A 14836-nucleotide genomic window follows, 5' to 3' on the forward strand; every position below is an offset into this window, starting at 1 on the left:
ATAATGTCTCGTAGCGAGGGTCACAGAAATAAGAATGAATTCAACTTCCAGGACATGAAATAACATCTGAATCTGACTTATAACTTCTCCAGTGGCATCCTGAACAATGTATTCTACAATATTGGTCTCGTTAACATAGATTTTAAGTTTTATGTGTGCTGCTGCTACAGGTTATGACTGCCCTCTGCAGGTCAGTCATTTCATTTCAAGCCAACATGGTATCGTTCAGTCCACAGGGTTTTTAAAGGCACCAAGGTCACATTTAAAAACTTAAGAGCAACGACGTTGGTTCATAATTATTTCTTTAAGTTGTATACATAAAATATAAAAAAAAAAAATAATATCCCCAACCGGCATCGGCTCCGGTGATGTTATCAACTGAAATATTTAAAGGCATCAGGCTGATTTCAGACTTTCTACAAATGTCTGTGTTCACTTTAAATATTTTTGTGATGATTTTGATTTTGCATAAAGTCTTAATTTGTGAAGTACTAACAGAGTCCACAAGACATACCTGTGTTCAAGCTTCCCAGTCTGTTAAATCCCAGACACTGCCACAAAGTTCATAAAGTGTGTCTCAGTCTTCCTCAAATGTTTTTGGGGACTTTGACCACAAACACCATGGGGTCTTTGGCCTTATTGCTGAAGGCTTTCCTGATTATGTCAACAGCATGCTGGTGTGTAACTCCTTGCAGAGATACTCCGTCCACAGACACCAACTCAAATCCAGCCTGAGGAGAGAAGGAGAGGGAATGTTCTGTCACTTAGAGTCACAAATTAGAAGTGCACCCTGAATATTACAGTATGTTAGGTTTAACTTGAATCCTGCACAAACCCTGATGAGTGACAGACATGTTACCTTGAGAACATCACAGGTGGAGGCAGCTCCTCCAGGAAAGATCTTCTCAATCTTCACCACCGGTTGAATCTTCGACTCCATCCCACCAGAAATACTGATGCCTGCAGCAAGTTAAAAAACAGGAGTGGGAGAATGTTTTATATTTCCTTCTTTAAATCAGATGTGATGAAGCACATTTACAGTCATTTACCTAGCGACTGTTTGGTCTTGGAGATGCTGACAGTTTTGAGCTCATACTCCTCGTCACGGTCAGATCTATCGAGTCCATTTTCAGAAGACGCCTGGTGGCCGTTCACCTGTTCGCTCCCCGCTTGCTGATCGAACACCTGTGACAACAGGGGACGAGTCCTGCGAGCAGCGCTCTGCAGTGTGAACACACTTTCTTTACTCCTTTCTTCGCTTTTTTCCTTCCTGCTTTTAGAGTGGTCGTTTCTAAACCGGGATCTCCCTCTTTCTGTACCAGCCTTGTCTGAAGTCGAGTGCAGCGAAACCTCGTCAAAGTGGACCGAGCGGATCGTGCCGATGTCTGTTCGGAGAGGAGGCCGGGATTCACTGCTGTGGGCAAGCAGCCAGTTGGGGAGCATGAGGTTGGCAGAGGGGAGTCTTAGCTCTCTGGACTCTAGGTCATATCTGTCCACTGGTATGTCCAGCAGCGGGGTGAAGGACCTGGAGGTGTGGGGCTTTTCCCTGGACCCCCGAGGCCCAGACAGGCTGAGCTTCTCCAGCTCCTCCAGTAGGTGGCTCTCCTTCTCCACCTCCTCAGCACTGTGAAGTTCAAAGCCTCCCCTGTAATCTGGTGAGAGAGTGCATGTTTTGTCTGGTTTAATTTACCTTTACCTAAGACGGTGGTGTGAAACACTTCATTACAGACTAGCAGCAAAGTAGATGAAAAGTTGTGCATTATAAAAATTAAAATACCCTGGTCAAAATAAAAAAAATCAAGTCAAAGCACAAAGCTGAGATTTGAAGCCTCCTACAATTTAACTTGTAGTAACTAGACTCCGAGAGGTTTCTTTTTAAAAACAGCAACAGGAAAATAAACGGTACAAACCTGGAATGGGAGTAATGAGGCGCCGTTTGGGAGCTCGACCAGATGCAGGAGAGCGAAGAGGAGGAGTCCGAACTAAAGATGAGCAGAATAAGAATAAAGTTTCACAGACCTGAGCAGCATAATGACTATTTAGAGAGTTCAGTGAGTCTCAAAGCACGATGTGCAATCAGCATACCAGTTCATACTTTGCAGCAATCAAAAGGCAAATAAAACGTAAAAACATCACTGGCTTCATCTGTGACCACAATGTTTTATGTGTTTCATATCTGATATTTATAAGTATAACTTACCTGATGCTTTTAATTTACAAACATATTTTTTCATGGTGTAACCTTGTGCAGGGAAACATCACAACATTTCAGCACACTTTCACATCCTGCTACTACATAAACAACCTTAGTTTCACTCCATTTGTAAAATAGTGATTATGATGATGTATGAGTTACATAAAACTCCAGAAAAAGCTACTGCAACAAATTCAACAGGCTCCATACGCACTTGAACGATACTTGAGGATGTCGTAGGCTTCAGCTTCAATAGGTGTCACCATGTTATTGAATACACTCAGGTCAGAAGGAGGAAGCAGCATTCTGGCAAAAGACAGTGAGAACAAAATGCTGAGTCACAGTGTTTGATTACAAAACAATTCCAAAGTGTTTTATTGTGGATTTGGATTTGTGATGATAATCCTGAAAACCCCTTAATCCCCTTCTGGCAGTGTTTGTAGAACCACTGTTTCTTGGGCTGGGGTTACATGTGGGTCATTTGTGACAGAGTTTATTAATATTTATTCTATTTAAGCAAAGAAACTCGTCATGATGGAAATATATCCGTGTATATTTAGCTGCAATATCCACTTAATGAAAGCCACATAATTAATTTTATACTTATTACCGGACTTCTCTCAGCAGCAGCAGCTTTTCAGGGCTGTCCAGCACAGTCAGCAGGTGGCGTATCAAGTTCTCCACTGACCTCTCGGCTACGTACTGCAAGCACCAACATAATCAGCAATTTATATCAAGTAAAAGATCTGATTACTACCTCCACCACTGCTGTCTACAGCTGTGAACAACACTCCCTACCCGTCGGCAAGTCTTCATCACGGCAGCCACCTCCTCCTCCGACAGCAGTCTGCGGGCCATGTCCTCCACCACTCCAAGCAGCTCTGCATTTGGCATCTGCTGTTGTCCCGCTAGTGCACCTTTTGTAGAAAGGAGGTAACGTGGTCAACACCACAAATAGTGCATCTTAAATATTTGCTCAGATAGGACTTCTTTTGTCCCTGAACTTCTTGATTATTTCCAGGCTTAGACAGATGGATAGAGGATATGCAGTGTAGAAAAGTGCCATACATTATGTCTTTCTGTAACAAAGTTCATGAATGTGAGCACGCTGGCCCATTTATTATATATAAAGAAGAAAAAGTGTAGTCGTCATTTACCCAGAGAACTTGGTAAATCCAAAATGCGTATCGTTTGCATCTCAGTGTAGAACTACACAAAAACCCAGCTACCTTTGCCGGTCTTATCTCTGCTCGGCGACTTGGAGCGCCCTCTAGAGGCGTCTCTCTTGCGTCCTCCCTTGAACAGCAAGTTGACAAAGGTCTTTGAACGCTGCAGGGTGCTCTTCTGCTCTGGGTTCTTCACTTTCTGCTTCTTCTCTTTCTTCTGCTTGATTTCTATGATTGCAGAACAACACGAGTTGGTTCAATCATTCCATGTTTTTAAATTACATTTTAAATACACCGATCCACTTTCACTTACCTGCCACAGTGACCTGGCTTTGTGATCTGCTGATCGGTCGGCTCGGTCTGCTGAGAGCCAGCAGCACCGCGGTCTTTGGCGACTCTTTCCTCCCTTTATCCTCCTCTCCACGAATCACTGTGTCTTTCAGCAGCGTGATTGGTCCCAAACTGCGGGTGGTGTCTGCACTCATCCTCTGAGAAGTACCATCCGTCTGGATGGCAGTTTCAGTTCGCTCGTACTCAGACCTGGGTGTAAAAACTACCATAATCATGTTTGACCAAATCTGTGTAAACATTAAATTGTTTTTAAAGCATTAATAAGTAGAAGTGAAATGGTGAATCATTTTATTCAGGTCTTTCTGGTACTTTGATAAATGTATTTGTAGGAAATTAAAATAAACACGAGGACCCCGACCTCTGGTCCTCAGTTGAGATGCAGACGTCCACCATGTCTGAGTCAAATGGCAAGCTTGGAGGGAACATGACCTGAGAAAGGCCGCTGAGAGAGCTGACTGGAGTCCCAGACGACAGGGAGGAAGCTGAAGAGTTGGATTCTGAACCCTGGGAGGAAGACTGCTGAGTGCCATTAGCCACTGAAGAAAAAAAACACATCATTTGAACTTTAAGATTATACAGACTCACAAATGTATCTGCACAAACCACAGGATTGCAGCCGTCACCATAATGAAACAATGGTGTTGACACACTAGGAACAAAACCAGAGACATACACTTGTTGAGCCACCTGTATTCCGCCACCATCTCCTTATAAGCAGGGTATCGTCCTGCTTCCTGTGAAGATATGGCCACAGATATGCAAATGAGATACAGTAGAGACCTTGAAACTTTTATGGGATCACTATTTTTGATCAAGAGTAACCCTAGACACACTCAAAAATAAATCATACACTTCCTCCTCCTTAGAGATAAACATTTTCTTTCTTGACTTTCTAGTAACCTTTGGTATCTGCAATGCTGTTTTCTAACTTAGGTACGTTTCAGCTTCCAGAGAGCACAGTGATAAGATAAAACTTACACATAACACAGGCTCTATGCTTTGATAAGCACCTGATCCCGGCTGCCTGGTGAATAATGCACATGGTCTGGCTATTTTTCACGGTGAGAAACCCAAGCTCCCAACACGTAAAGTGAGCGAGGAATATTACAACTGCATGCCAGCTGTCGTTCTTGCCACACAAACTGCCACCACTATATTCTATTTATGTCTAGTGACGCCACTTGTGTAGCATGTGTTTAGTTTTCATATTTAAGATCTTTTTTTTTTTTTTAAAGAAAAGGTAAACAGAAGGTTAACACAAGCCAGGAGGCACTAATGAAAGATCCTCCATGCTTTCTAATAACAAGAGTCATTGTGGAACATGATACAGCCTCTTCTGCACTAAACATCCCCACATTTAGCTGAGGCTACTTTACATATTCAGACTCATTGACTCCACTGTTACAGCAGCAAAAACATATGTGTTGTAATGCACAGAAATATCTTTTATGCACAAGCTATAGAAAGAAAATACATCTTTCATATTGTTTGCTGTGAATCCATAATGTGCTCAGTTGGAAATAACATGGAGGTTGTGCATCATCACTCTCACCTTGATGGTGAGCATGACATGTGTATGGCTCTTCAGCACCTCCACAGCATTACTGTGGCTGATATCCTCAAAGCTTACTCCATTGGCAGCCAGGATCTGGTCCCCCATCTTTATTCCATTCTGCTCAGCCAGTCCACCAGGATCCAGTCTGATACAACGAGACAGTGAAGATTTCTGTCACTTTTCAATTCAGGGAGGTTTGTTATTTATTTTAATTAGTATGTGACGGACTTCGAGGGTTGGAAGCAGAGCAGAGAGATCTAACCCTCGTTAACACGCAGCTAACTTTCTACAGCAGAGGGAACCTACTTTGAGACATAGATGCCCAAACCAAACTCTTTCCCCCCACGAATGTTAAAGCCCAGGCAGTAGTCGTCTGAAGTGGTGTAAAGGTGGACGATCCTTTGGAGGGCACTGCCTGAGCTGGTCTCCGAAGGTGTCCGTCCACTCTCCTCCACCACCATCCGCCTGTGTATCAAGTCCACCCTGAAAATTAAACAGGACACCGTACAAATTAACTCAGAATCATTCAGAATCCAATATTTTTATGATAAGCTAAATAGTTCATCACCAGGTCGTCTTCTCCTTAGAGTAGCGGATACCAGGGACCTTGCCAACACGTCTCACCACCATCCTCAGCCTGTTGTTCCCCGTCAGGACCTTCACAGCGCTGCTCATGGTGATGCTCTCCAGACTGATGCCATTCACCTCCACCAGTTTATCACCTACAAGCAGACCTGCCTCTTCTGTAAACACACACAGAAAAACAGAAATATACACAACATGGTAGGAAACAAACAAACTTCACCTTATTTCCATATTCAGATTAATTAATTTTACCTGCTGTACTGTTGTCCTCCACCTTACTGACAAAGATGCCGAGTCCATGTTCTGAGCCTCCACGCACGCTGAAGCCGAGCTTTCCATCCATACTCTTATCCACTGTGATCGTATGGAGGTCCTCACTGTCATCTCCACCTAACAAATAAATAATATAAATCCCTTAAGTCACTAATCATAGTGGAAATTCTTGCACAGTAATTATGAGGACTGTCAATTTGTAATATTTAGTAGTCGCTCCCTACAACAGCATGTGCTCACAGCCACGGCTCAACAAGTGATTTGCATACTTTCCCCCTGGGTTTGGGCTCACAGGCAACACACAGATTGTTTATATATGACTTCAGAGAGAACATAAGAGCTGAGAGCAATTATTACTCATCTTTATGGGTTATGTTAACAATGCTGCTATATTAATTGTTTTCATTATGGTGCAAAGCACAATGACATTTTATCATAATACAGATGATGTGCATGTGTAGATGTTCTTAGATCACTTTGCTGCATCTCATTTACCAAATATAACCCCGTCCTACATTTCAAAGAGCAACACTGTGCTGTCTATAATAGGTTGTAATATGCACCCTCCCAGCAGCCAGCACTGCTCCTCCTTACCGTCCACGGGAGAGTTGATGAGGATGACCCGGCCCATGGGCGAGCAGGATCGGGTTCCACGCCGGCGCTGCTCCTTCTTCCGTAAGAGGTTGCGAGTAGCCGTGTGTAACCCTTGAGTCCCGGGGGCCTTTTCCCTGCGGGACAGGTCTGACGATTGAGCCATGGAGGCTGCCGGGGTCCCCTTTCAAACAGACTCCACCGGGGGCTCAGCTCTGGGTGAAGCAGTCTGTTGCAGCATATAGCAGAAGGAAGGAATACTGTTGAATCTACACTCATTTTAAGTACAACCCGCTGAGACAAATACAGACTAATATAACAGTCTAACAGTAGAGCTGTAGGGTCATTGTGGAGGAATGATAAACATCTTTGTATAGTTCTGTGCCGATTCTACCTAGGTGTACCTAATAGGCGGATAACTAGTGTATGTGATGATCACATGTGGAGAAACAGTATTTTAAACACATGTACTGTAACGTGGTATTTTAAAAGAGCTTGCAGGTGGAGTGAAATGGCGACAGTCTCTAATCCGACTCACAGACGCAGGCAGCTTTGCAGCATGACAGCTGATTGTTTGGCTTCCTGGAGTCACACGTTGGTCCATTCCTGCCCATGTTGCATCTCTCTCACCTGTCTGAGTATGAGGACAAACAGAAGTTTGTACATTTACATATATCAACGATCTGAATACTTCCACAGCTACTCACATTACACCACACCAATCAACAATTACCCTGCATTTTACTGTGAGGTCACACACGGGATTCAGCAGGTTCACTGAGCTCATGACCCATTTAGAGTCAGGATGTCACATGGCTGCATGTCACTGAACTATACGTGTGGTAACTGCGCCCTAATGGCGTCACCTGGGGGTTTCCCCAGCCGCGTCACGGCGCTTCAGCACCTTGGACAACTCCGCTAAGAAGCGCCAACAAGTTTAGACAAACAAAATGTAAACAAGCTTTTAATTATTTTATTTTACTACCTGCACTTCTTTGTACCCCAACAGAAACCTAACCGTGTACTCACCACACATTTTACGCTTCAAGCCGACACCGCAGACACTTGCTCCTGTGTTGAAAATTAACTCTTCCAAACAACCAATTCTGTGAGGAGAGCGTAAATAACATGGCGACACTAAAAGCGGTTTCTTCCATCTTTCATCTTCATCATATATTGTGTAATTTAGCTCGTTAGCCTACCTGAGTCCATGTTGTGCAAAGTGACTCAACGCACCTGGGCCGCTTCTCCTGATGACAAGGCCCCGCCCTCAGACCAATCTGATTGGCTTGTTAGATCTTAATGAGTGTATTTGATTGGACGATTCATATGTCGATCAACTAACAAAGTAATGAAATTACTTATTTGTATTTCTAAACATCCTGCAGTTTAAAAGCTTTGTTATAGTTGGACATAAAGAAAAGTGAGAGAAGACAGGAACTTGTACCTTGGAATCCACTAAGATTTCCCAGTTTGGCTTTAGATGACAGCTCTGCAGCCTCTTAAAGAGAGATAAACAGACATTTAAAGTCTAACACACGATATGTTTTCTGTTTTCTCATGTTTTATAGTGAAGCATTGGATGTATTCCAGCATTGTCTGGGCCTCTGATAAAGCCTGGCATGCAACAGGATAAACGTTCCACCCAAAGCGATGTCTCTGGTTATATTGTAAAGCAAAGCAAAACTGGCTCCACTTAGAAACACACAGGAGTATTTCAGTACTGTACTGTAACAGACAGATGCAACAGAGGCTGGAGGTGACTTCTATTAAGAACAGGTCAGTGTTGGTAAGAATCTCCCTCTTCAGGAAGTAAGAGAGTCAAGAAAGTACAGCAGATTAACTTTTACTAGCTGCACAAATCCAGTTTTCAGTAGACTCAGAGCTGCTTTAGTGGAGATTTGAGACGCGAGAAGTGTAATGACTCAGTTTCAAAAATTGTTTTTATCAGTTACAGCAGTGATCATGAATGGATTTATTATTTTTAACAGCCAACATAGGTCAGTTTCCACATTAACAAGCACGAGGCTGGCGTTTGTTGACACGAAATACAAAACCAAATGTGGCCCAAACTGTACTTCTGTCCCCACCCACTGTTTTACAACAGTCCAACTAAGTACTGTTTTGTGTGGATGGGGTGAAAGTTCTCATACCAGACTGACCATATTTGCTGATGTTGGTTCACTTCAGTCCGTCATTCCTTCGCCCAGTGGAATTCAGACCATGTTTCTTCAGAAATCAACATTTCTTATCCAAGCCGTTAATAAAAAAAAAGACGAACTGTGCAGCACAAAGACTTGTTTAATTAGGTCACAGTATCATGGTTCCACATTTAACAGTATCACAGAGTAACGAAGGAAGCTGAGTGTTATGTATCAAGTCTGCTTCCTCTACTGAGTTTAAAGACAGACCATCATTAACACACTCAGACTCTTAGTACTCGGACAAACCTACAAATACATCCCAGATACTACTACACTAATATCACAAGTCTAATGTGCACTTTGAAAATATCCCTTTATCACACACTTCAAACATTTTGCAACATTAAGATGATCATTTGTGCTCCTGCATGCGTTTTATATGTCTTAAATCTTTCTTTGCTATGAAAGATGCTGGGTTTTACTGCTCTGGAACATGATTTTTATATGAGTTATACAAAGCATTATTAGTTTTCTACAGACAGAGGTTCCTTTGATATTCTTCTGGCAGCTTGGAGGACATCCCTAATGTTGACTTTATCACCAAATTCAATCTCTCTGTGCTCCAGAAGTATCCCCTGCAAGAGAATAAAAACAGACTTGTTATAAAAAAAAAAAAAACGCATTTAACTCATGACTGCTGCATCAAGTGGTGTCAACTTAAACGCACCTGATCTCCTCGTCCGATGACGAACACCCCACCGAGGACGAAGCCCTCGCCTAAAACGTTTCCCACAAAACCATTCCTGAAGGCCCTGAGGCCATTCATCCACACCCCAACACGAAGGAACGCCAGGACACCCATCTTCCGCTCTCGGGGTCCATAAAAACGTTTCTGAAATGCCAGCACACAAACCAGAACTCTTGAATTACTGGTGCAGAGCTAAGCTGATGAGTATTTACAGGAAGTGATGGAGAACAACTGACTGAATCTGGTTTGAGTGTTCAGTCTTAATTAAAAAAAAAAAAAAAAAAAGCAACAGGACACTGAGGTTCACCTTTTCATCCAAGAAAATCTCTCCCTTGAAGAATGGTCTGAAGTTCTGGACCTCGGTGCCGATGTCCTCCTTGACAACAGCATACAGAGGGACCCCGAGCTCGTCCAGCTGGGGTTTCAGAGAGGACAGCTCTGCAGCCTCCTGCAGCCAAACAACACAGAATAGAACATAGAATAAACAAAAAGTGATGGAGTTCAGTTATGTTTGTTACTTGTGCACAAATGTTTGGCTATTTTTATTTTTCTGTTCATAATGATTTGTTCTTACGGGTTAGATTTCACATGCAGACCCATAAATACTGTGAATTATTACCTCTCTGCACAAAAATCATCCAGGCCTCCGAACTGCCATGATGACAGCTCCAGACTCATCCCACAGAGACTTGGCTTTCAGAGTCCTTGTTTCTGAGTGAAAAACGAGACCAGAAGGTAAAACAGCTGATCAACTAAATAAAAGCTCTTTAAATCCAAGTAGTGGATAAAATGAGACGGAGACGGTTCCTGATTTACCTCCTGACAGCGTTTGGAGTTCAGTCTCCTCCAAATGTTTGAGAGTGGCTTTCAGCGGGGGTGTCAGAAAGATATCTGTGAAAAAGTTCATGAAACCCGAAACGAGGCCCACGACGGTGCCCACGGCGCTGGTGAGGAGTCCCATCACGATTCCTCGTCTCTGTCCGTTCACATTTGGTTCATCCTGTCTTCGCAGTCGTTCAGCCCGAGAGCGACGACGCACCGCGTCTGGAAGCGCCTTTAAGATCCGGACACACTTGACCCTCCCAGTGTTTCTCTATCAGCCCCCCCCCCAGCCGAAGGAGACGTTCATCAAACGAGCTGATTAGACGCAGCTGTGATCGACTGGTGACGTCGTCATCCCGCAGACGATAGTGAAAATTAAATGTAAATACAGAACAGACATGGAGCAGCGCCCTCCTCCTCCTCCTCCTCCTCCTCCAGTTCAAAGGTCACTGAAGACACTGAAACTTGCACCGTCATTCGGCCAAAGTATCAGACACGGTGGTGAGATTACACAATAAAACTTTTACAAAACACAACGGATTTCATTAGAGCTGAATAAAAATAATTGATGTTTACTGTGTGAGAGTTGTTAGAAATAAGTGACCGACAATTCAGATTCATCTACTAAAACCCACTTTACAGCCATCAGTCAGACTCAAACAGTCCAAAGTGCACTGAAATATGAGCTACATACAGTTACATAAAGTTAAATTAATCTGCAGGAAGAGGAAACGTTCCTCTGTATCACTTCAACTTAAATGTCAGTTTTATGAAGTGTGGTGTGGACACATGAATGTAACGTCCCCCTGTTTAGGTAAGAGAATACTGAAATAAATGAACTAAATCACATATGATTGGTGAGGAATGTTTATTTGTCCTGTATACTGCATGTGCACCAAGCTATACGTCCACTACGTTCTGTAAAAGATGGATCAGTGCATGATGAATCATCAGTCATCATGTGTGGTCTGCTTCTCTTTCTTCTTCCTGAAGAGAAACGCACAGCTTAGTCACAAATGATTCACTAATAAAGAGTATGTAGTCTGAGCCCAGACCCCGTTTGAAACAGATCAATAAACTATTTTTTTCATTTTCACTTGTTGCCAACATCCTCTACCTTCTCCTTTGACTCTTCCTGCTCATAAAGAGACTTTTCATTTTCCCCATGTGGAGTCACTGGCCTCTCAGTTGACACCGTCTCCTCTGTTATTACGTCACTCTCAGGTGGAGCCGGGCTATCAGCGGTCTCACTTGTCTGTTGCCTGTCTGCCTCCTGAGATGAGGTGGCCACAATAGTTCAGGTTAAGCATTAAGTATGTGCGTCCTGTCTGACTGCTGCAAGGGCACATTTATGTAAATATTCAGTAAGTAGACTAAACCTTCTCTCGGTTCTGCACGGGAGAAGAACTTGTTTGCTCTGGTTTGGGACCATCACTCTGACCAATTCCGTCGTCATCAATGTTCTGGTGAAACGGCAACATGGAAAATTAGTAGATTAGATTATGAAAAACAGAAATGATCCTGTCTTTCTGCCTGTGTCAGCCTGAACTTTGTTGGTATTTTATTAACCTGGACATCTGAGGCCTTGTTCTTTCTGTCTCGTCTTCAATGATCTTCATAACCACTCCTCAATCTTTCCTTATCCTTTATCCTACATACTATGCATCTTAAATGTGATTACAAGCCCGACCTAAATCTTCCTGCTGGGTAGATGATGAAATCAACAGCACAAACAGTAACATGTTTCGTCAGCATCACCTTCTCTCCAGGGTCAAGGGAACGGGGGCTTTGTTTGTCATGTAACACTGGAGTTCTGTCTGTTTTTAAGTCGTCGGCGTCTTGGCTGTCAAGTGTCGAGCCTGGTTCTGCTTCAGTAGTGTCAGCTTGATCAACCACCTGCAGAGTAGTTGTGAGACAGAATGATGTGACTGTACTCTACTTTAGTGTCACAGTGAGACGTAAGCGGGTCAAACACATCTGCTTTCACTCATTCTGTTCTTTTAATCAGATTAATAGTTAGATATACATAGCAGGACACAAAAAGTGTCACCTTGTTCTCATTTTGGTCAACTCCTCTGTCCACCTCTTGATTGGTGCAGGTCTCATCTTCCGGTTTTCTCCTCTGACGGATTGGAACTCGGCTCCACCTCCGTTTTCTCTTCAGTTTGATCACTCATCAGCTCCACTTCATTTTTTTCAACAGGCTGTTCTGTCTCCTCTTTGACGTCCTCCACAGGATGTCCCTCAGGTGACTCTTCACTGGTCAGATTCTCTGTAACCACCTGGCAGACATACCACGTCCTTATACAATTTAAAGTCAGTCATTTGATTGTTTGCACGCCATCAAGTGCAGGCGTGTCAGAGTGAAAATAGAAACCTGCCCCACCACCAACAATACCTACGTAAGATCGGATCTAAAATCCAAACCTAAGATAACAAATTTAGGAAGAATTTTGAGGGGGGCACCACCACCACCACCACCACAAGAAGCTCACTCATTTGAGATCTACGTTTTATCACCTCCGGTTCAGCGTCAACTTCAGTTCGGTGAACATCTGTGTCCTGCTGGTTTTTCGGATCAGGGCTTTTTGGTTTCTCTTCTGTCCCAGGTTGGTTGTCCTCAGCAGCGCCTTTTGCGGCTGGCCTGGGTTCATCAGATACTCTAGGCTGCTTCTCTGAGAGCTGTTGATGTGTTGATGTTGATATGCTCTTGAAGGATTTTGCTCAAAATGTCAAGTGTTTAAAACACAATGTGTAAAAGTAAAGAACAGTGTTGATTTTCTGATCTTTTCTCTCCTCTCTCTTTATCTGATGCTCTTGTCTTTCCTTAAATTAACCTCTCAAAACAGGGGAAATCACCTTAGAATTTAATTGTACCAATATAAGGACTAATGATAGCAGATACCATAAAGAAATAAAAGCAACCATATCAATCCCTCCAGCAAAACAAAAGCTGCATTAGAAGAAAGTTTTATACGATTAATTATAAAAACGTGTTTAGTTGCATTTAACATAATTTCTGAACATACTTTTTTAGATTCTTCCAAGGCCTCACTGAACTTTCGTTCCTCCGCCCTCAGTTTCTCCTGGTGCAATGCCTCCTCTCTGGCTTTTGCCTGCTCTTGCTCCAGGATTGCCAAACTAGCCTTTCTCTGGAACAAAGCAAAGATTTACAACAATAATTTGCACTGCAATTCAGAAACGTGAAACAATTTTACGCGACTTTCTGCTGCATTTCAGCACCTTAAGGACTTACATTTTTTTTTAAGTAATAAATAACAAAAAGAACTTCTGATCTTTAACATTATGCAGCCGTGCAGGGCTATGAGGGGATTCTGAATCGAGCCAAAGATAAAAGGCGACTGTGTTGTTACTCTCACAGCTCTTAAAGGCTTTATAGCTTTATAATGCCTGAGGAGCTTAAACTAAGTCTGTGTCATCCTTTGCTGCAGATTATGGCCTTGAAATTGTAGTAGTGAAGGAAACACTTCCCCCTATAGACCATCAAACTAAAGAGCAGCTCACCTCAGTCTCATATTCAGCATTTGCGTTGTACTTGTAAAGCCAGTGGGCCAGATACAGGATGGGGTTCACAGGGCGCTGCTCGGCCAGTTCAGCGAGTCCCTCTGCCAAACATTTTCCCAGATGTCTTTTTATATACTCAGAGTCCATGTTTGTTCTGCACAAATAGTTCAAAAACAGCTTCAGTTACGGCTGTAAATTGTAAACACATGACTAGCTAGTATTAAAAAGTAGCTGACTTAAGCTAGGTTAACGTCAAGTCAACTTTAAAAACGGTGTCAATCAGCGTCATTTGAATTAATTTTTTATTCACTTTTTAACTATAATGTTAAGGTACAGAATAAAAACGTTCCTCTTTATTTCTAACACAAGCTAAAATTGTAAAACAATAGAGTTATAATAGAAAGAAGCGTGAGAACATTAACAAAACAAACCTCTACCGCTGAGCGTCCGGATGTGTCTCCATGGCAACGGTGTCACCGCAGTAATGCTCCCCTCAACCTACTGAAACTGGTTCCTACTACAATTAGTAATTACTACTATTAATAATAAAACTAATAATAATCATCACCGTCACAATATGAATTATAAACTTTAATGTCACACATAATTAGAAGCGTAGTAATGAATGCAACTTAAAATAAGAAAATTAAAAAACGTGTAGGTTATCTCGATATCCAAATGGTACTTGGGAACAGTATAAATAAATTGGTACTGAGTTAATAGTGAGAAGAAAATGGAATTTAACTTAAAAAAAAGAAAAACAGAAATTGTTGCTGCACGATGATATTCTTAAAAACTCCAATTTGAGCTGTGAGACATTGTTTTTCCTTTATATTTGTTTAATATCAGTGATAGTGGTGAAGCCTACAAGCCACATTTCTC

The 14836-nt window shown here is 42.5% G+C and overlaps 3 protein-coding genes across 4 annotated transcripts; all 3 read right to left on the bottom strand.

The window, feature by feature from the left end:
• Positions 1 to 44: 44 nt before the first annotated feature.
• Positions 45 to 6815, bottom strand: LOC113156651 (PDZ domain-containing protein 7; the record flags this gene model as incomplete). Its single annotated transcript, XM_026351891.1, has 16 exons — positions 45 to 731; positions 860 to 960; positions 1050 to 1652; positions 1911 to 1982; positions 2409 to 2500; positions 2805 to 2896; positions 2993 to 3111; positions 3424 to 3588; positions 3674 to 3900; positions 4070 to 4247; positions 4385 to 4445; positions 5264 to 5411; positions 5573 to 5749; positions 5835 to 6009; positions 6104 to 6241; positions 6719 to 6815. Coding segments are annotated over 16 exons (2589 nt in total), but the record flags the coding sequence as incomplete, so codon positions are not given.
• A 2534-nt stretch (positions 6816 to 9349) lies between these two features.
• LOC113156382 (peroxiredoxin-like 2A) lies at positions 9350 to 10765 on the bottom strand. The gene is made up of 5 exons (XM_026351493.1): positions 10424 to 10765; positions 10227 to 10318; positions 9915 to 10055; positions 9587 to 9751; positions 9350 to 9494 (listed from the first exon to the last, which is right to left on the bottom strand). Exons 1-5 carry the CDS (start codon positions 10566 to 10568, stop codon positions 9384 to 9386), a joined length of 654 nt encoding a protein of 217 aa, XP_026207278.1. The 5' UTR covers positions 10569 to 10765; the 3' UTR covers positions 9350 to 9383.
• A 519-nt stretch (positions 10766 to 11284) lies between these two features.
• dydc2 (DPY30 domain containing 2) lies at positions 11285 to 14440 on the bottom strand. 2 transcript variants are annotated; one of them, XR_003298305.1, is made up of 8 exons: positions 14386 to 14440; positions 13955 to 14108; positions 13459 to 13581; positions 12950 to 13111; positions 12480 to 12711; positions 12188 to 12325; positions 11809 to 11892; positions 11672 to 11702 (listed from the first exon to the last, which is right to left on the bottom strand). XR_003298305.1 is itself a non-coding variant. In XM_026351670.1 (6 exons), exons 2-6 carry the CDS (start codon positions 14099 to 14101, stop codon positions 11387 to 11389), a joined length of 540 nt encoding a protein of 179 aa, XP_026207455.1. In that variant the 5' UTR covers positions 14102 to 14108; positions 14386 to 14440; the 3' UTR covers positions 11285 to 11386. The 2 variants fall into 2 exon arrangements, 1 of the variants encoding a protein (XP_026207455.1); XM_026351670.1 differs by lacking the exons at positions 12188 to 12325; positions 12480 to 12711; positions 12950 to 13111 and adding an exon at positions 11285 to 11416 and having other exon boundaries at positions 11547 to 11702.
• Between the last annotated feature and the right edge of the window lie 396 nt (positions 14441 to 14836).

This window comes from Anabas testudineus, chromosome 19, assembly GCF_900324465.2.
Source record: "Anabas testudineus chromosome 19, fAnaTes1.2, whole genome shotgun sequence".
NCBI classification, from domain to species: domain Eukaryota; kingdom Metazoa; phylum Chordata; class Actinopteri; order Anabantiformes; family Anabantidae; genus Anabas; species Anabas testudineus.